The sequence below is a fragment of the Centroberyx gerrardi genome, chromosome 5, assembly GCF_048128805.1.
Source record: "Centroberyx gerrardi isolate f3 chromosome 5, fCenGer3.hap1.cur.20231027, whole genome shotgun sequence".
NCBI lineage: Eukaryota > Metazoa > Chordata > Actinopteri > Beryciformes > Berycidae > Centroberyx > Centroberyx gerrardi.
Window position 1 is genome coordinate 17,356,498 of NC_136001.1, and position 22,320 is coordinate 17,378,817.

At 37.9% G+C, this 22,320-nt stretch overlaps 3 protein-coding genes across 3 annotated transcripts in view; 1 reads left to right on the forward strand and 2 right to left on the reverse strand.

Moving 5' to 3' along the window:
* LOC139908569 (semaphorin-3F) overlaps positions 1–22,320 on the reverse strand; it is a 287,062-nt gene that overhangs the window by 119,413 nt on the left and 145,329 nt on the right. The window lies entirely within an intron of this gene.
* Positions 112–3,677, reverse strand: LOC139908464 (calglandulin-like). Its single transcript, XM_071895163.1, has 5 exons — positions 3,599–3,677; positions 3,199–3,373; positions 1,423–1,567; positions 880–980; positions 112–238 (listed from the first exon to the last, which is right to left on the reverse strand). Exons 1-5 carry the CDS (start codon positions 3,599–3,601, stop codon positions 195–197), a joined length of 468 nt encoding a protein of 155 aa, XP_071751264.1. The 5' UTR covers positions 3,602–3,677; the 3' UTR covers positions 112–194.
* gnb1b (guanine nucleotide binding protein (G protein), beta polypeptide 1b) lies at positions 8,430–21,202 on the forward strand. The gene is made up of 11 exons (XM_071895174.2): positions 8,430–8,813; positions 13,868–13,977; positions 14,129–14,167; positions 14,249–14,355; positions 14,684–14,747; positions 17,072–17,234; positions 17,507–17,573; positions 17,737–17,938; positions 18,104–18,320; positions 18,428–18,543; positions 19,463–21,202. Exons 2-10 carry the CDS (start codon positions 13,921–13,923, stop codon positions 18,532–18,534), a joined length of 1,023 nt encoding a protein of 340 aa, XP_071751275.1. The 5' UTR covers positions 8,430–8,813; positions 13,868–13,920; the 3' UTR covers positions 18,535–18,543; positions 19,463–21,202.

The window sequence follows — 22,320 nt, forward strand, 5'->3', positions numbered from 1 at the left end:
TTTGAAGGATTTGTACAATTCCTCATGAGTCACACAGATGTGATGAAACTATGAATATCTTGAAAACTAAAAGAAAATGACAGTTTTCTTGTTTTATTAACAGATGTAGTTGAAACACATGGCCGCATTTTCAAAACAGCAGCAACATAATATCCACAGTGTTCAAAGTGAGGGAAATTCCTTTCATTGAGTCATCAGCTCATTTTGAATGAATTCCCAGTCATCATGGCCACAAATTCTGAAAGAATTAAAGGCAGCAGTAAATGGCATTGTATTTCTTGACATCTCACATTTACACATCAAAAGTACATAACAGCAACAACATACAGGATTTAATCTGTGACAGAAATGTTGAGTATAACCATGTATTCGCACACATTTGTTTCATTATAGACTCCATCCTTAATTCAAATGTGAACAAAAGGGAATGAACACATCTTTTTTTAATTCCTAAACTGCTCTTGATGTGTGGAATAACAATAGGTAACAGGTCAAAATGAGTTTTGAAGTCAAACAGAAATAATAACGGGAAAAAAATTTTAGTACTCAAAGGGCAGTTTACAATTTATTATGAATGCTATAATGAATGTTCACAACAAGTTTCTTACTTCAGTCACATGTTAGATATTTCCACTTTAAATTAGAACAGTGTAAAAACAATAAGTATTTCCTATTCAGAACAGTGACAGCATATCGCAAATCAATAATGAATTGATCTCCACATCTATGATTGCTGGCTGTGCAAAGTTCATTAAGATTCCTACAGGGAGCAATGTACCATATGGGAGAAAATTTCTATGTAATGTTTTTAGCCAAACAAAAAGTGTTTTTTTAGTGTGTAGGTATACTCTTTCAGAACTTGAATTTAACTTATCATACCTTCATAATCGATGGTTCCATCTCCATCTTTATCCGCCTCCTTCATCATCTGCTCTGCCTCAATCTCATTAAGTGGTTCTCCTGCATTCATCAATACGTATCTGGAATAAAGTATGAAACATAAAGGAAATGTTGAATGAACATGAAGTAATAAGGTTAGTACGGTTATGAGGGAGTAATGTTTGCTGTTCTCTTTTCTATCTACATAATTGTATGTATATGTGTATACATGTATAACTACATGTAGATATGTCTGTTTATACACTGCATGTGCATGTTTGTGTGAGTATGAATGTGGTGGGGCATGTTTGTATGTACTCTGTTTGTCATTCCTTCTTTCTCCTTTCTTTTATTTTTGTAGAATGTAACTGGAGGTTTTGTATTAATTAGTAACAGTGTCATGTATTCCCATGCCACATGGGCCACCAGTGTGGCATGACATGAAAATAAAGAATTAATTTATCCATTCATTCATTGAAGAAGAAAATGGAAAGTTTGTGTTTTATTAAGATTTCACGACAGATCTTGCAATATTACTCTTACTTTAGCGTGTTCCACTCAATATATCCCTTGGCCTCTTTGTCAAACACTTTGAAAGCCGCTCTGAGTTCAGCATCCTGGTTCTTTGTTCTTTCATGGTACAACGCCATTAGACCCAGGAAGCTGTCACAGTTGAATGTCCCTTTACCTGAAATTTAACAAAAATCAACAATGTAAAACCAGCATTATCTACCTGCAACTACAAAACACACTAATGGTCATTAGTTAATAGATAGATAGATAGATAGACAGACAGACAGAAACAAATCACAGTGTTTTTTATAGCTTATGCTTTGAAATGAAGGGAATTAAATACAATGCATCACCCTTTAGTGACAACTATAACTATCTAGTTATAGCTGCAAATTGTAATTCCAAACACAAAGGTCTAATTCCAACTTTGTAGAGCTACTAGATGTATCAGCTTGGTCTTTTGCAGCTCTGGTATAAAGTTACATATCCTTGTGTCCCAACATATCTGCCAAAAATACTAATAGTTTCAGTTTCCACAACTTGTCCTAAAAAAGGATCAGTTTTCAAAAATAAAAATTCTGCAAGAACATCTCCCATTTCCTCTAACCCACTGACTAAAATGCAGATGCGTTTACATTTACATCTACATTTCTGTTTGATAACTATAAATATAAATAAATAAAGATAAATTAAAAATGAAGATACATTTCTGCTTCTGCTATTTTGGTTACCTACATCTCATAATTTATCACATTAACCAAATAATAATATCTTGTCTGTATTCAGTCACTGCTCCTCTTGCCCACAGAACTTTAGTCAATGTATCAGCATATTTGGAAGTTTTGGTGACAAATTATATCAGATGCAGGAACTTCCATATTTTGGTGTTTAGTGAATTGATGCCCTTGGCTCAAGCTAGTGGGGAACTGAATGTCACTGAATGTCAATGTAAAAGTTTTTCAAATTAATTCCTGTGTGTTGTGACACATAGATTTCATCTTTCAACACGACAACAACCAGAGATGATATCCTTGACCACTTTGTGACTTTTGTGACTTTTGCATGATTTATTTTCAGTGTAAGGTCATTTATTGACAGGGAACTAATGGTTGTTGTTAGGATTGGGCTATAATATTTTGAACAGTAGTATTCAATAGTGAATTTACATTGGAAAATGAAAATAGGCTTTATTAACCTGTTAATACCACTATTAAACAAATAACCATATATAGTGAGTAAACAGACAGTTGCAGTCAAAAAATGGTCAAAGAAACCTACTTGTCCAAAATGCCCGTCTGAAGACAGCAGTCAGCCAACTCCTCCTGCTGCCCAGTTGGAAAATTTGGCAAGTTGCCTTAGCAACAAACTGGGGCGCACTGTTGCAGGCAGCATGGTAGCAGAAAGATTGATTGGTGGGTTATGGAGCAAAGTAGGATGTAGTGGATTGAAGAAGAAGTATTTTCTTTTTTCTTTTCTTTTTTTACTCTTGAGACATACCAAATAGTCTTTTCTGAGTATAAAGCACATAGTGCAGGGACACAAATCAGATATAGTGAAACACTGACACCTACAGATTAAAGTGAATACCTGCAGTAAGCACAGTACTGCAATATCTGCAAATTGTGCTCTGCAGTTTAGACAAAGGAAGGCTATGCTGCTGCATGCTATGAACCAAAACTTAGTCAAAGGCTCAAAAAGTCCAATAGGCCGCCTAAACTGCTGAAGATGCATCATGATCACAACCTGCGAAAGCTATTTTGTTCTCCTGGCTATAGGTGTTTGCAACCATTGGAGTATGATATTCACCATCTTTGTCCACGTCTTTGGCCATCTGGCCAAGTTCTCTCTTTGTAGGATTGATTCCCATTAAACTCATCAGTCTCTCCAGTTCCTGTGTCTTCACATCTCCATTCCCCTCCTCATCGAACATCTCAAAAACTCCCTTATACTCTGTGATCTGCTCTTGTGTTAGCTTGCTGGCCTATGGGATGTTGGAAGAAAATAAGGGAGTCGTTGGTTAATGCAGTACATTATTTGACATCAGCAATTAGAAGGTAACACAACTTATTAAGAGGAGTATAGCATTGCAAAACGTCTGGAATTACTTTATGTTGAATTTAACAATAGCTATTAACATCAATTTTACATAGCTTAATAATAATAAATTCTTGAAGTTAATTCCTATGTCAAAACGTCAGCTACTCACCATTTTTTCTGGCAATACAGAAACAGTTGAGCAGAAGACCTGTGTGTACTGACAACTGACTGCAGAATGAGATGATGCCTCTTCAACATTACAAGACTTCTGCTGCCCTTTCCCCAGAGTTTAGTAACTCAAGACCTTCTATGGTATTTAGAGGATGGGCTTACTGCTCACCCATGAGGAATATTTAGTTACTGATCTCAACCAAGAAATAGTATAGAGAATAGTGAATTGTATTGACAAATATCCAGTTTAGTAAACTTTTCATGGGTTGAAAATGTCACACATTATCCTCAAAGTATAAAAAAATTACTAAATACAAGAAAACAAAATATGTTAACCATCAGATGCATCTTGTGTGACCTCAACATCACATGTTCCACTTATGGGACCTACAATTATCTTCCTGTGAGCCATTAGCAGGTGTTGTGCAGTCCCTAATGAATCTTATGAAAGCAGACAACCAAATAAGGAGGCGCTTAACTGCCAAAAGTTATTTCCAACATTGCATAGGGAACATTAAGAATTTCACATTTGTCACTGAAATTTGTTAACTTGGGGGAAAAGGCTCTGAGCCTCTGAATGCCTCTATATGCCTCCAGCAATCCTCATACAGTATATTCCAAAAGTTTGAATAAAGATACCAAGTATATAAAAATGTAACACACATCTTATCTGCAGTTATTAGGACTTTGTATTTACTTCAGTTCATGGTTAGTAAGCTTAGCTGCTGATCAATCAATCAATCAATCATTGTAAAAAGCGTAACATTTGCACACGCAGTCATATTTTTTGGTGCAGGTGCGTTGGAGTGGTAGTTGTCCTGTATTGATTTAAAATCAGAAAATATACAGTGTAATAATGTTATCTTGCTTCATCATAGCTTTGTTACAACTTAATTTATGTAGTTGACAGAGACAGTGTGCTTACAGTGTACTTTCTTTACTTTAATTTTAATATAGAAGTGAATGAAGAAATGTTTTGACTTATTGATGTATTCAAGGGACTTGGTATGAGATTTCCTGATAAGAAAGGTAAAATTAGAAAGATTAAGAAAGGAAAATGTATTCAAAAGTCCAACTAGAAGTTTATTATGAGGTATGAATAATATAACCTATGTTCTGAAATGCTGAAGGGCAATTTCAAGTGTCCACTTTGTTCCAGATGTGGTGACAAATAGGCATGTTGTTAATTGTGCATAATTGTTTGTGTGTCACTCATGCCACCAAGGTCTCTACCTCCCTCTAAAGATAAGACTCTCACTTACAGAAAAGTATTAGGTGTAGTTATGAGGGGAAAGAATGTAATATTTAGAGAATAAAGACAATAAAGTCAAAATAAACATGTGAGAAAGAAAAATTTAAACTTTTGAGACTGAAGTCTAAATAAACTTTAGAGATTTAAATCAAAATAAACTTTTGAGAAAAAAAAGTTTTGAGATTTCAATAATGAGATTAACAAACCTTTTTTATGTTTAAACAAAAACTGGGGTTCAGCGTATGACAGCCCCTCAGGCCAGGCTCTTTCAATTTGCTAATCCACCGATTAAAATTAACAGTGAACACAATGTTTAGTATTACAATAAGATAGAATAAAATTTAACTCCAAGGGGAACACAGCTGTGCATTCTCTCTTCCTAGAAAGCGAATCCAGCCGGTTTTGGATTGGGATCAGATGTGCTGGCCCAGTGTGTGTGTGTGTGTTCATCTGGGTCTAACTGTTTCAGCTGGTGAGCTGGTGTTGAGCAATGTTTTTCTTTATCACTGAAGCAATGGCGTGTGTATGTGTGAGTGTGTGTGCTTGCTTGTGTACCTTTGCCATGTAGTAGAGGTGATAGTATGTACTATGTACGCTTTAAGATAGTACGTATCTTAAAGGGGAATATCTTTAGAAATGGATAGTCTAGTGTTTTTTTTATGGGTTGACATTTTTAAATGTTCCTTGTCACTGTAAAAAAAAAAATCACAAATTACTAATTGCTGTTAGTTGCATTTAGAAATATGGTCAGTTTGTGATGTAGCTGACATTACTGAGTTGACCAGTTATCTTACATTTGGGGCAGGAGGAGGGGCTAGAAACAGGTACAAGGGCATTTTGTTCCCTGGATGATGACAGGAAGGCTGCTGCCTTCATTGATGCAGTGGGCCCGCTACACTGTTCACAAGCAATATGTACCATGCCTTTCTCATCCCCTCAGCCAATGAATGATAGATACACACAAATTGTGTTTTGTGTGTGGAACATCACGTCAACTTGAAATCAAGCTAAAATTAATAAAATTTCTGTGTTGTATTCCTCACTGCAGTGATTATGCATGCAACATATTTCAGTGATATTCTACATTACCACTGCTAAATAACCAAGTGTGACAATTCTGCAAAAAATTATAGGGATGCCAGGCTGCAATACACTGATTTTAAACAATACTAGCTTGAGAGGAAACTGATGTATTGAGCCTTGTATGCAGCCCAGGGGCCAGATGTATAAAACTGTGTAGATTCAACACTAACAATCTGTGTATGCACAAAACATGCATACGTAGTCTTTTCTTCAGATTTATGAAGCTCTGCTTATGTGGTGTTCACGCATTGTTCCGTTTTATAAACCTCAGTCATCGTGAAACTATGGGCACTTGCACAAGCCTAATGCCCACTCCCACAATTGGCCATAAATGGATGTCAGCACACTCCTGTTAAACCTGGTTTGGACATAAACGCCAATCATCATCACGGGCCAGAAAATCACACTCGTTCTGTCACAGTCTTGCATTGGCAACACCCTCTGACAGCCCCAAAGCAGCCATCATTACGCACAGCCATTATGCACCGCTATACATTGTGAGCCATAATAGCCTATTGATTGATCACACATGAGCAGGGCTAATACACCCTTTTCACAAACATGGTTGACGTACGTCCGCTTCGTCTTAGCAGCTTAGAGATCGGTTCTCACCATTGCCAACAATGTTAAGAAGCCAACTTTCTGTCGCCTCCGACTCTGTGATCACTTATTTTGTTTCAACATAGCGTATAACACAATACAGGTGTTATCATTGACATAGCTTTCCATTTCTCTTGTCAGACGACTGCACGACTATGAAAAACTGACTTGATCAACGGTCACAAAATACCTAACAGCTAACACCCAGAAATTACCGTTAGCCTTGGTTAGCCAATTAGCATTTTGTGACCCTCGATCAAAGTCGTCTGACAACAGAAACAGAAACATATGCCAATGATGTATCTTTCACATATCTACACACAATCTTTTATATAAACACCAATTTCTGTGTGGAAAGCAGCGTATGCATTCTTTTTGTGCGTACGCATCATTTATGCATCTGGCCCCAGCACCTAGCTTCAAGACACTCTGAACACCGTGGCAGCCAAGTATTAGTATTATCATTACTAGTGTTAGACTTCACCGATAGCCCTTCTTCCTGGCAGGCATCTAACATTATCTATAACTGTATGCACTGCCTTGAAGCTATCTATTAGTTATCTATATTTGACTCCCAAGGAGGCTTGAGGTGTCATTCCAGTTCCTCATTTTGTTCAGCCAATGCTGGACGGAGACGCTGCAGCAGCATATATTTTGCTTCAAATTTCAGGTGGTGCGGAACCGTGCGCATGACTCCAATGCGCCCAGTCACATTTTGACAATGACCACTCCATTGCGTGCATTTCCGCATGACACATGAAGCAGCTTTAAGGCTTCTTCATTGGCTGAGGAGATGAGCAAGCCACAGTCTACACACTGCTTGTGACTGGCTAAGTAAATAGTGGGGCAGGCCCACTGTTGGCAGTCTTGGAGGAGGCAGCTGCCTTCCAGTCGTCACTCAGGGAACAAAAGTCCCTTGTGCCCAAAATGCCCTGAACCTCTTTAGGTAGGAGAGGCACTATAGAGAATAAATTGCTCAAATTAATAATAAATTATTTTCACTTGAAAAAGCTAGGTGTGCTTCGTAAATTGTAGGAAAAGTGGAAAAATACCCTCCTTTCAGGCAAACGGCAACCTAATTGATGTAGCCTTGCTGCGCTATTTGTTGTGGGTATGGGTGTTTTGGGCATGTGTATTGCATTGCCATGTAGAAGTGTTATTCTCAGTATGTCTCAGTAGTCTCAGTGGTGTCCCCATGCGTGCATCAACCCCTGATGTACACACATCATTGTGGTTTATTTGCGAACCACAACCCCTCGAAAGCCAGATTGTAATTCAAAACCTGGTTACATGTAATAACCTATTAGGCCTAGGCTACATGTGATAGCACTGCATGGATGTGAACTGTAAGCAGCAGTTTTGTAACAGTATTAAAGTTGAGTTTTAGGAATTATTCTAAATTAGCAACTGGCCAGATGAAAACTGACATTAATGCTATGATGATTTTTCCAGCTTCACTGAATTATCAATTCCAAAATAATAATAAAAATGGCTCAGAAACCTACTGACACATATTTAAATATGAGCACTGGCGATTTCCTAATTAAAGCAGGGAAAGTATACTGTTGTCATTGTTGTTGTTGTTATAGGCAACCATATTGCAATCATTAGAATTTGTAATATCACTTCCTTTTTTAGCTGCCAAACTGGGGCCTGACTCAGCCTTTCAGTTGCAATGAAACCAAACGAACCGCAAGTTCTCTAAGCTAAAAATCCGTTCTAATAAAATACACACATTCCAAATTATAAATCCTAAACATTGCTCAAAGTGATCATTTAAAAAAAGATACACATTATCATCTAGACACACCAATCGAAGGTTCCCTTTATATCGCTGCTGCTGCAGCGTGGGGTTTCCCAGAGCTGAATGCAGGGTTACCGCGCCCATCTCGTCGTTCGATGGCCGGACGAGAGCGTTACTACGGAAAGGGCAGAAGTTAAGCCTGGCTAAAAGGAGACAGTAGACTATCTTGTTGAATCAAGTATACTGAATTTAAAGATTATCTGTTTTGTCTGTCTGGGCATACAAGCGATACCGTGTTTTCAGTACAGGGCTAGTGGGTGTGATTCCCCCCTCCCTTCTCCGGTTGGTTGACTGAGGTTGTCAAGCTCCCCAACCATAGCCTACGTTCGGGAAGGGCTGCTCCTCAGAAAACTAGCTGGCTAGCTAGTTTGTAAGCTAGCTTTTCGGTGTTCGTTGATGCGTGGATTGGAGGGATACGCCGTTTTCTTTTCCAGTCAATGCCAAAAACATAAAAACAAACGCAAATTGAAACAGGTAAGGAGGAACACAACATTAATGCTGCTTTGATATCCACTGCAAGAATATTAGCTGTTGAATTCTGGCATAATAGAACTGCCCGGGGGTGGGGTAGCGATAGCTAGCTTGCTAGTGAGTTAGTTAGCTGTGGTTAGCTACTTATCTCATAGGCAAAGACAACAGCAAGATGTGTAGCTACTGAGAAGGATCCGGGCGCTAACAATTTGCAGTGGATAAACAGATTGCAATTAAACTAACTTCCACGTAACTAGCTTACCATGCATTTATTTATTCGGTTAAATGCTGCTAGTTGGCGGTGAAGTAACGTTAGCGAGTGAAGCTTGATGTCAATGATGGGCCAGCGGAGGTGCTTCTTGGCCTAAATTGCTTGAACTAGCGGGTAGTGCTTGAACTAACGGGTAACGTTAGTGATGGCTCTACTGCCAGAGAAAACTGTATTGGCAATGTTAACGTCATAACTAGCTTTATAGTTAATATTAGTTTCATACGAGAAAATTTACATTTCCGTGAATTTATACAGGCTGCTGTCAGTTGATGACATAGTCCCTTGCCCGGCTGCAACAATAAAACGTCCCATTAACAAATTGATAGCAAATGTTAGTTATTGGCGATAGCGAAGCGGCTAGTGACCTGGCTAGTTAACTTTTAGATTAAAAACGGACTAAGTGTCCTTAACATGGGCTGTTGTAATGGCGTTAACACCCTGTTTTTACAAGCCGAACCTAGCATAAGCCGCCTGTTGTCTATCCCAGTCTACAACGAAACGGCCGCCCCGGTGCACCGCCTCTTGCAGTGATGTAGAAGTTAAGTTAGCTAGTCGCGTTAGTTAACTGACATTGGTTAATGGTTATGTCTAAAACGATGGGAGGTAAAATAGTTATATACCAGATGAAATTCACATACATCTGAGGCGTCAGTTATTGCATTTGTTATTCATTAAAGTCAAACAGGCCACCACCCGACCTTGCAATTTCTACAGGCTCGGGTCCTTTGCTAGATTACAGAGGCAACTAGATATACGTCGTAATCAAATCAAATGGGCACAGTTGGGCTTAACGCGATTGTTGGTATCTAACTAATTGGATTTCCGTAGGCAAAGCAAACAGCCCGGAGTAGTCAGTTCACTCACTACATTGGCTTGAAAGCTAGCTACCCAGCAATCCATGTAATTGCGGAAGAGCAGCGGAGTCTACCCAGAAGTGGCTATCGTAATGTTAGCTTACATTAGATACTACTAGCTAAAATGAATGTTAGTTTGGTAGAGCTGCTCTCAAGTTCAGTACGTCTAACGTTACATCGATAGTGGCACAGGACTTTGATTGATAATGCGTCATTCTTAAATCATAAGCAGAATTGTCGCTAATAAGTGACTGGCTAAATTCCTTCCTTGGATACTAGCTCAACCCTGCCTGCAGGCCTACACTGTCAAGCCTGCTAGCAAGCTAACTAGCGGGCAGCAGTCTGCAAGATGGCGTTTAGCTGCATCTTCTCAGATTTCCATCAGTGCAAGTCGGATTAGCATTACGTTGTGCGGCGCTCAGTGTATTTCGAAATTGTCTTCAGATAGTATCAATCTGAACCACTAGACTATTTTACTATATTATTGGGTTGAACTGCAAGAATTATTCAGCTGGGATATGAGTAGTGTGTTTGTAGACCAACCTTCCAAACTAATTAGAGTAACAAACGGACAGAGACTGCTATTCAGCAGCCATTCAAATATGATGCAAACTATCCTACTGTTGGAGGCAAATCATGGTACTGCACACAATGACTAGGGTAACTGTCAGTACACCTCATTCAGTGTTGGGTAAACCTGTGCACAGAAATCACGTGTTAAATATATGATGCATATGAATATGTTATTGCTTGCTTTATAGATTCATAGCCTTTATGCCATACAATAGTTAAATCAGGTGTTTTCATCACATAACTATTAACTGTGCCAATTATGTGTTTTAATTTGCAACTGAAATTTCTTAATGTGCATGGAGTCTCTGAAAATGCAACCTCATTCCAGTTCATTCAAACAATAATGGAACCGATACTATGTAGTCACATTGGACAGTTGGAAAAGAAACATTGTGTTAGGCTAGTGATAGCACTAGCAGTGTGAAAATCCAGGCACTTGCTTTAAGCACGTGGTGTGTAAAAGAATTAAGCTTATACACATCCTTTTATGATTGGGAAAACATATTTCTGATGTCTGGGCTGGCTTTGCCAGCTGTTTATATGTTAGTGGACATGGATAGGATTAGAGACTCACTGACTGAGGATTTGAGCTTTTAGGATTATGGGGTTGCTCAGTGATAGTGCTGGTTATGGTCTTTTCTATGATCCAGCTTTAGACCTGTGAAACATTGCATTATCATCATGCAACACAACAGATTAACTAACTTGTCCTTTTGAGAAAATAAATTTGTTCCTACTTACTGCAGAGACATATAGCCTAATCTATACTTTTCAGATGGAAATGTAGGAAGTACCTTTGACTTCAGGGAGCAGCAGGCACAGACTGCCCTTAAGAGACCTGAGAGCAGCTAGTAAGCCACAACTCCAGGCTGTTTGCCACAACTCATTGTTTATCGCACAGTCAGCTGACCCTGATCAGGCGCTTGGAAAGGAGAAGTGATGAGGCAGAGGAACTCCAAACTGTGAGCATCCATAGAGGTCAATGACAAATAATATTTCTGAAAGTGGGAAATTAAAAGTCAGATTTAGAATCTGAACTCAGGCTATCCCACTTTGGGGTCTGCCTCTTGCATTTTTTGGGGTTTGTTTTAAAAGCAGAATCCTTAACAAGATGACAATGAATTTCCCTCTTACAGTAATTTGATTCAACACTAATTTGTGAATTTCATCTTGGATCACTGAAGAGCAGTTTCATATTTTAACTATTCGAGTTAGCGATTTTACTTCGCAGCATAGCCTTTCACTTTTAACACAAAAGCCCTTTATTTCTAATAGCTGGACAACAGCTTCTAGCGACTTCAATGTTATCTTCCCCGTGAGCAGCATTGCCAGTGATAATATGGTGGCTGTATGTTGTTACCATTACTGCTTGACCCAAAAGAAATAGGCTATGGTCTTTTTTTTTGGTCTGTATTTAGCTAAATATGTGTTAATGCATCAGTTACACGGTATGTCAAGTAAGAGAAAAGAAGCACAATACATTTACCACATACTAGAGTTGGCATCGGTTAAGAACTGAATTATCTGAAATTTCAATTCAGCACAATTGGATTAATTTGAGTTTCATATTCTCACAGGAAGCAGAATTTGGATTCAATTTATGGAAGTAGAATTTTGTGAAATTGTGTTTTTTAAATTATCCTCTACCATATTTTAAGAGGTTTTCAAGGTGAGCATGGCATTTAGTTGTCACTTGATGATACTACTCAATTATTAGGCTACATTCCATGACATGTTTATTAGATGATTAGTGAGTAAGAGGATAACCTGTGTTTGAAAAGGTCAACCAATCAGAGGACCTAAAGGATAATGTGGTCATGTAGAGAAGATTGTCAGTCTTGTCCTGAAACCTTCTGTGACATAGCCTAGGCCTACTGACTGAAATACAACAGGTAAGGTGACTGGGTTGTCAAGGGGGGTTTAAGTGAATGGCACATTGCCACCCTTAGTAAGTTTTAGTTTTCTTTAGTCAATTAGTTTATAAAGTCTGCCTACTGTCTTTATTTGCAAATTGTAATGTTGCCCTTCAGAGATTTTTCCTGTGTTGTGCAGAGATCTCTGTTAAGTGCTTGTTTGCTGTATGAGAATACAAATGGGCAAAGCTTCATTCATGTGAGAACAGCTTGCATAGACTGCAACTTTTATCTACAAAGTGATATTTTTAAAGAGGCAGTGTACATTACAAAGAATAAGGATGTTATGGTTTTGGATCCGCAGCATAGAATTTCTGGAACTAAGTCCTAATCTTCCGATGTCATGCAAAGTGCCCCAGGAAAGTTGTCTTTTGGTCATGTTATGCAGATCCTGCATAATTCAGTCATTGTATTTGAGTAAAAATGGAAATAAAGTCAAAGTACATCCAAAGTACATTTTACCCTAATGCTCAATCTGTGAGAAATGCTAATAGAGTCTGCATTCATTCAAAATCTTGTGTGTATCCTCCATTTTTGTTCGTTTTACCAATTTTCTAAATGCAATGGTTATTGAAATTGCAAATCGTTCAAAGGTACAGTAGTGGCATTTATTGACCATTTTTCACGCATGCACACAGTGTAATTAGGGATTTGTTTCTTAGTATATCTCTTAAAGACACATTTATGTATTTCACTAGATGGCTTTGAGTACAAGGTTATCCATTTTGCAGGGCCCTGTGTTGTACAAGGACACATCACTAAGGCTGGACTATTGGCTGCTCTGGGCATCAAACCTGTGACCTTATGGGTCCCTCAAAACAGTTGTCTTGAAATAGTTCAATTCAACAGAGGTTGATTTGTATTAAGTTGCTTTGACAAATGTGACTTGATGTAGTTGAAGTTATGCTTATTATATTGGGAGTGTGCTACTTGATTATGACTTATCAGTGGGTTTTTTTGTGAACTATGTTTGTCAGGGTGCCTGTATTAATATAAGTGGCTTATTGATCACTTGGCTGAAATTCTGAGTATCCCAAGGATTGAGGTCAACAGGATAATGACTGCTTTTCGGATCATTGGCAAGTCATGCCTTAACAGGATTTGTCTGGCAGTCTCAATTGTGTCAGGATTATGTCAATGACATTGAGGTGGGAAAGTAAGGTTGAACCGTTAACTAGCCAATACAGATTTGACAGGTAAACTAATGTAGGTGGTTGGACTGATAATAGGGTGAAAACGGTCTTCTTCCTATGTTTACTGCAATTAAGGATTTGGTTGCGTCTGAACTGGGTTCAAACCCACATTGCTTATAGCTCAAAATGAGGCCTAATGAGAGTTTTTCATTCTTCATTCATTCTTCAAGTTTTTCATTCTTCATTCATTCTTCAAGTTTTTCATGAAGATTTGTGTGACTGATTAAAGTGGTTCTCTTCATTCTTTTTTTAGATCAACAAGTGTCCCGGCAGCTGGAGTAAGGTAATCGAAAAAGCTGAGGAAAAATGAGTGAACTGGACCAGTTGCGCCAGGAGGCAGAGCAGCTCAAAAATCAGATCAGAGTGAGTGAGCAGCACTTAAAACACTTGTTATACCCATATACTATCAATCAAGTCATTTTGATTCAAGTTAAGCATATGAGACCAATACATTGCGAGATACTGAGACAAACTGTCCTGCAAGGGTTTTGCTTAATTGTTTTCCTTCTTTCAGGATGCCAGGAAAGCATGTGCAGATGCCACGCTATCACAGGTAACATTTAACCTAATAATTTATTCCTTCTCTTGAAAAACATTGGGTCCGAAATTAACCAACGTGCTCCGTATTTTTCAGATCACAGCTAATATCGACCCTGTTGGCCGAATTCAGATGCGTACAAGACGAACGTTGAGGGGGCATTTGGCCAAAATTTATGCCATGCATTGGGGAACAGATTCCAGGTAAACAAAATACTTACATGTATTTATGACTTACATGTACATTTTATTGTAAGATCTTGTTTACTTTATTGCATTCTCTTCTGGCCTTGTGTCAAATGTTGAGGGAAGTGCAAAAGATGTAGCCGAAATGTAAGAGCTATTACGGTGACGTAATTGTGATTTGATACAACTTGAACAAGACTATTTATTTATTTAAAAAATGGCATGTTTTTACGTAGTTTGGCATTTTGTTTTCCATAGCTTATTCATGGCCCTAGGTTACCAGATAAATAGATTTTGTGTGATACCTGTGACTCAATCATTTCCCCCCCCCCCCTCATTCCTGCAGGCTCTTGGTCAGTGCCTCCCAAGATGGAAAACTCATTATTTGGGACAGCTATACCACAAACAAAGTAAGTCTTTCATGAGGGAATTTGGTAAAATTTTTGACAGAAACATTTTATCACAAAAACTTGATACTAGGTGTTAGAAGTGTCAAAAGTCCACAAGATCGCCTGATGAAGGCCTCCTTGGCTGAAACTTTGTTTTTAATATTCCCCAGTTTAAGGGGTATTATGTAATCTATGACCTCTACTGGTGACGAGTAGGAATTGCAATAATATCATAACAGCATAACTTGTCTCCTCCTCCATAAGTCTTTAGCACAGCCCCCACCCAGCCCTCTCATGGCACTTTGAGTTACAGTGGCCTGTCATTGACAGAAACAATAGTCACATTTTCACACTAAAGACGAATAAACTAGCTAATTTAAGCAGAGATTCTTTCAGAAATGTATAATCAAGAGGTAAAATGTCATAGTGCAAAATACTATACTGCTTTATCATTTGCTTTTTTGTGGGGGAATTAGAAGCTATAGCGTAAATCACTGATTCTGGTTATTTTCAGCCTGGGCAGTACTTTCCTAGTTTTTACCATCATGGCGATTGATTCTGATGACATTTTGTGACTTACTTTACTATAGAGCTATGTACCTCTCAGCTTGCAGGGAACACTGCTCTCTAATATAGTCCAACAGGGCAAAGCGAAAATCAAACCCAAAAGCACCCAAAACATGCCCTTTGCACCACAATAGGACTTACAATGAGATCTGCCTACATCCAATTTTCGGATTATACATGGCCTGAAACTTGAGTATATTGCAGTATTGGATATGTTATTTTAACTAAGCTAGTTAAAAAGTAGAAAGTTAAAATCACGATAGAAGACCAGCAGAGGAAGTGTGTGAGCAATCACAAAAAGGATCAGATGGACCATTAACTGACATGCTGTGTGATAATTGATCAATTGCATCTATTTAAAGATGTGTAACCGCATTGTGAGCGTTATTGTGTTGAAAGGGTGTGTTCTTAATTGCTTTTTAGGTTTGACTGTTTAAGTTTCCCTTTGCCTTTTTGGATTGTATTGGTGAGCAGCGCTCCTGCAAATTGAGAGGCACATAGCTCTGCAGTGAAGTAATTGACAAAATTTTGTTCGGAATCGATTGGCATGATGAAACTAGGAAAATAAGACCCAGTTTGAAAATAACCAGAGTCCTTTAAATCTGGCTCAACATAATTTTCTCATATCTCACATATGTGCATTTATAGGTGCCATTGCCTAAAGTAATTTTAACTTTGCAACTCTTATGAACCTTCAGCAGCCATGTATTTGATTACCTTTGAACAGATCAGATGATATACTGTATATGGCCCTGTGTAGTTCAATACTAGAAACATTGTGCAAAGTTCAACACAGTAATGGCTGGGGATCTGCATGGGTTACATGGCTCTAGGGGTTGTGAGCTATAGATTATCATCAAAGCTAATAATTTAGAGCATGCATGTTAACAAGACTTTTGCCAAAAGACGATGATCCTTGTAAATTGAGCTATTAGCTATGATGGCTGATGGGTGATAACATTATTGTTCCCCTATGCCCTGTGTTGTCTAGTTTCCTAGATAGTAAAAGCCTTCTCCGCCACATTTTGCAATATGTACACGCCCTTGGGGGAGCTGGTTGAGCCTGAACATTTATAGGGGGTGGGAGGGGCTCCAGCCAAAAGGGGAGGAGCTTTTTTACAATGCAGGAAAAAATACATTGATCTGAATACAGGAGACAACAAACCAAATTGGGAATAAATACATTAAAAGTTTATCCTCCCCCATATCTTTACCTACTGAGAAGATTGCAGGCTAGATTAAAGTGACAGTCTTATATAGGATACCTTTAAGCATATATGGGCTCACTAATAAACATATAGCACATTGCCAGTTTCAGCTCTGAATAGACATGTCTTGAATTTGAATAAATTAGCCAACAAACTGACATCCAGTCACTGTCCAGCATGAAAAATTCTAATACAAACTCCACTATCTTTGTAACTTGACATGGTTCATTTTAGGGATGCGCTGACACTGATAATGGATTTTGTACGATACCAGGTTAAAAAGAAGAGGTCTTGATATCAGAGAATTTCCATAATGCTAAAATTGGATGCCAAGGGTCATATGTAGCATGTTTAAAAGTAGCTTATCACACAAAGGTTAGATCTCTCTGCTTAAGAAAAAAAAAAATAATAATAATCCATATTTTTTTCAAAGGTCTGAATGTTTTCAAACTAATTTAACTAAAATGCTAGGCTAACATTTTCTTCATTTACTTTTGCAAAAATAAAAGAGCATCCATTGTATTACATTGCAATGAATATATTTTTGTGTATTTTTGTCTCTCGTTTTAGGTTCATGCCATTCCTCTTCGCTCTTCCTGGGTCATGACTTGTGCATATGCACCTTCAGGAAATTATGTGGCCTGTGGAGGTTTAGACAACATCTGTTCCATTTACAACCTGAAAACCCGTGAGGGGAATGTACGTGTGAGCCGTGAGCTCGCTGGACATACAGGTATATGACCTACTCTCTTTGATGTGTCATTTTTCCATCTCTGTAACATTATCACTTAGCATTATAATGAAAGACCTAGCAAACTGCAATTGACTATTTGTACATATTTCATACAATGTATAGGTAGAAGAAATCACTGCTGTTTATAATTCTGGTGGTGCATAAATGTGCAAATATGACAGTTGATTTGACAGTCATGTTTCACTACTGAATTGGAAATCCTACATATAATTAATTTTTAATGACTGCTGTATTAATTCTGTGAATACCAGGTTACCTGTCCTGTTGTCGCTTTCTTGATGACAACCAGATTGTTACAAGCTCTGGAGATACCACTTGGTAAGTATAGGGGCTTTACACTTACATATACATTTGTATCATTGGGTTTGAACAAAGTTTATACTAAGTGTTATACTTTAACATTTGAAGGGGATTTGTAAACATTTGAGAAAATTGGAGAATTAATAAGCAGATCTTTCTAATCCTATATTTCATTTTGTAGTGCACTTTGGGACATTGAGACTGGCCAGCAGACAACCACATTTGCTGGACACACAGGTGATGTCATGAGCCTGTCATTGGCTCCTGATACAAGGTTATTCGTCTCTGGTGCTTGTGATGCCTCTGCTAAACTCTGGGATGTCCGAGAGGGCATGTGCAGACAGACATTTACTGGCCACGAGTCTGACATCAATGCCATCTGTGTAAGTAGTTTACAATATGTAAAACTGTACGTTTACACTTTCCAATCACCTTGCTACCAAGCTGCATAGTGACACACGTTAAATATAATTTTAACAACTGTGGTAATTCATATAGATGTCCTCCTTGTTTCGGTGTATTGATAATTTCTCTTTTGTAATTTACAGTTCTTCCCCAATGGCAATGCCTTTGCAACGGGCTCCGATGATGCCACCTGCAGGCTCTTTGATCTGCGTGCTGATCAGGAATTAATGATCTATTCTCACGACAATATCATCTGTGGCATCACCTCTGTTGCATTCTCAAAGAGCGGCCGTCTCCTCCTGGCTGGATATGATGACTTCAACTGTAACGTGTGGGACACACTAAAGGCTGACCGTGCCGGTTAGTAATTGGAGCATGACTCCAAACACAGCCCTGTTGCCGTCATGTTGCAAACGTACTAAATGGAAAATAACTAGACCAAATTAACAATTGCGGTACTCTTCTAGGTGTGTTGGCTGGACACGACAACCGTGTTAGCTGCCTCGGAGTTACTGATGATGGTATGGCAGTTGCAACAGGATCCTGGGACAGTTTTCTGAAGATCTGGAATTGAAGCCTGAAGGTGCTCATACTTTTTTTTTTTTTTTTGCAATTGTTTCATAATGTTCTTTTACTAGAAGTAGCCTCATTCAACTTATAAGTGTGTGTATTGCAATGGTTTAAAGAAAAACTTTTTAATGGGCAGTTTGTGCTTGACAGAATTTAAGCTGATTGTACATGTGATTCATGCATAAGGGCCATTGATATTATCCTACTGTTCCTCTAGTTTTCTTTACGTCAAAATGCCTTGAACTAAAACTAAAATCTGCCCCCAAAGAATATGTATAGTTGGAAAATGAATTTAACGTACCTAAAGGTGATTGAGGCCAAAGGCCCTCCACCAAATGTGGCATTTTCACTTTAGAAATGATCAGATGTGTAGGGAAAAGTATTTTCATTTTTTGTAGTAAATTTAGCACTTAATGTAGTTATATAGTAGCTCGTATAGATGTTTTCAGCCATTACAGTTGATACAATTATTCCACTGAGAAACAAAGTCCAGGATGTTACTCAGATAACAGTGCCGTTTTAAAACATAAATGAAGTTTGTTGCTGCTGTGACAGCACAGCTGATGATGTCACAGGACTGTAGAAATGAAGTATCCTATTGTGAAAAGAATACATTCTGTTAAGCTATTATTTAATGTACTAGGTCAATTGCAGTGACTCACAGAATTCCTTAGAATGGAATGGTGTCTTTTAGATTCGTAAAGCTCCCAACAAGGCCAATCAACTAAGAACTTATTCTCCAACTGGCTGTGGATGCAATTTGAACACAAGCAGCCTTCCTGCATTCTTAGGACATTGATTCATGAATGACTCGATGGCTTTCTGAATTTTAATACTTTGCTTTGTACCTTTTTTTTTTTTTTTTTTAAATTACACTTGATACAAGTTGCCATTCAGTTCAATTCTGACTTTCATCTGTTTTTGTTCCTCAGATGTTATTTTAACTCCAAAGTTGACTGGAAGACCATTACAACTTCAGAATGTTATATTTCACAGCATCTTCTTCAACACTGTTTAAACTGACTTGGACACCACAAAAACGAAGGGAAACCAATGCCTTTCCTACACAAAGAAGAGCACAATTGTTTATCACCTAGCTAAAAAAAGAGGATCTCCTGTGGTATCAAATCAGAAACTTGTGCATTCCTTCTTGGACCATTTTATGTTACCTTGAAAGAGAAAACAACACTATCATCCCATGCAAATGTATGCGTCTTGAAAGCAAATGTTGGAGTGTAATTGTACAAATTATTTAACTTTTTTTAAGAATTATATTCTGATGGTTTGTTATTCTTGATGGCTTTCTTTTTGTCATATTTCTTCAGTGGTTTTAGATATGTTTGAAATTACAGCTTGTCTTTCTAATCAAGTTAAATCAAGTAAGAAAGATGAGAGAAAACATGCAGAAGCAAAAGCTTGATCAGATTACACGAGCAGCTTTCGAATTGTCCATGATGTATTTATATACTAGCTGTTTTTGTTTCATCACAGCTTTTTGCACATGAAGAAGCTTTGCCTCTCAACTAATACTATGTTAACTAACCAAGCACATGCTATAAGTTGTTATGAATGCTCATTCCAGTACAAAAGGAGTTATTATGAGTAACTTTATCCAGTTAACCCCCTTAATTCTTGTACATGCCTTTGACTTTGGGTGGGAAGGGATGGGGCAGCAAGGTAGGGTACTGAGATGGGGCATGGCTGGATTTTATTATATGGATGGGGGATTGTGTTTAGTATCCACTTTGAGTGAAACACCTCGCCTGACTAAATAGACACTTCCTTTGCTTGGGACTGCAGTTGCAACTCTGTGAATGAAATGTACAAATCAATGTCTGAAAATAATGGTCTGATGTTTTAAGTTAAGACATTTAATTTTGTCTGCCATGAGTTAATTTAGATGTGCATGCTGTAGACTTGCTTTCAATGGTGCAAAAATCCTAGATCTGTTTTTTTTTTCTTTTACTTTTTTTTTCCCTCAAAAGGAGAGTAACCTATTGATATAATTTGAACTTAATAGGAGCCTTTTTTTTTTTTTTTTTTTTTTGGCTCAAACTCTGCATACATCATGTACTAATACTGGTAATGCTATGCACCAGAGTGAGCAAGAACGGAGAAAGGACTTAATATTGACTGCATACCTAGTGTAAATTACGCTTACCAGTTCTAATGATGCCAATTTTTTGTAATAATTATAACAATCATTGTGAGAAATCTATCCTTCTTGACCAGTCCTCCCTTTCCTTGAAATCTCCACACTCAATGGAACAAAAACGTCCTCTCATACTGTCCATACTAAAACTTTTTGTACATTTTTTTTTTCTTGGTCTTAAATTAAAAGTCAGAAAGCATCTGAATGACAGAACATTTCACTGTATACAGAAGCACTTTTGTTAAAGTTGTGACATATTTTCACTTTTCTTTTTTTCTGCAATGATGTACAATAAATGTGATGTATTCGTGTGTGGCCACAAGTGAAAATGCAATTCAACTGAGATGGATTCCCTTTTCTCTTTCCATTAATATGATAGAGCTCTGCACCCTTATGTACCTTTTCACTTTTTGTATTTTATTTCAGTCTGTTGGTGTTCCACGGTGAGCTGGATGCAAGATAGATACTGTACTAAATTGTACTGTTATTGAACATGTAATAAAAAGCTGTTTGAGATCTCTTTCTTGTTGACTTGAGTTGAATTGGAAAGCCACAGTGGAGGTTCGCTTCGTTTTGAAAGTGTAGCTAATGTAGCCTATACTTAACCATTTATCATGTTGATATCAGTGAGGTTTAAAAATTTTCTGATTTCCCTGCACTGTAACTTACAACTGGCAGTAATTGTGCACACCAAGGAGGTGGCTTATACCTATCCTTATTTTAAATTCTGAGATGGCCTGGTGGCTTAAATAGCTACGGCACATAGCATGTAATGATGTCTTGGGTTCAAATCTGGCATGGGACCTTTGCTGCATGTCATCATCCTCTCTTTCCTGTCTCTTCTTTCAACTATCTAATAAAGGCAAAACATGCACAATAAATTATAATCTTTAAAATATAATTTAATGTAATTCAGTAGGTTAAGCATGGGCTTCATTTTACCAAGACAGTAGTACTTCGAGTGAGCACAGCACAGCTCACACAGTCTGAACTGGGGTCTCACAGGGATTTGGCTCGACTTTCAAGGTCTTCTGTCCAGAACAATATGTACCAAACATTCAACCATGACACACTGAGCTACTGTAGCTACTATGCAGCTTGTTGGTTAATGAACAATCGTTTGTCATTTTTGTACTCTACTGTTGCCCTGTAGCAACTGATCTGATGGAGAGTAGGGCACGGGAGACTTGCCAATCGTATTTGCAGAGGCCTGGCAGTTATTCTTGTTTTATGGCAGTGGAAACAACTCTTGAAGGGCATTACTGACACCTACTCATTTAGAGCGTGAACTGACAACATTCCCTTTAAATTCTAACTTCTAACTAACCTTATGAAAATCATCCAAACTAGATGGAAAATCAGTTTCTCAATGTCTTCTGCACCACTAATTATTTGCAGAATCCTTTGGCAATATATCTCTAATCTTTATTCTGTCTGCCTTTCCAAGTACCTCGAGGCACAGTTCATGATCACTGCAAAAATGCAAGGAATCTGCTTTATCCTGATAAATAACCTGACACAAATAACTTTGTAAGTTATCTTTTTTCTTTTTTTTGGACATTGTGCTGCACCTACTTCATGATTCCTATCATCATATTCACCTTTCCCACATCTTCTACAATGTTTATAGCCTTATTA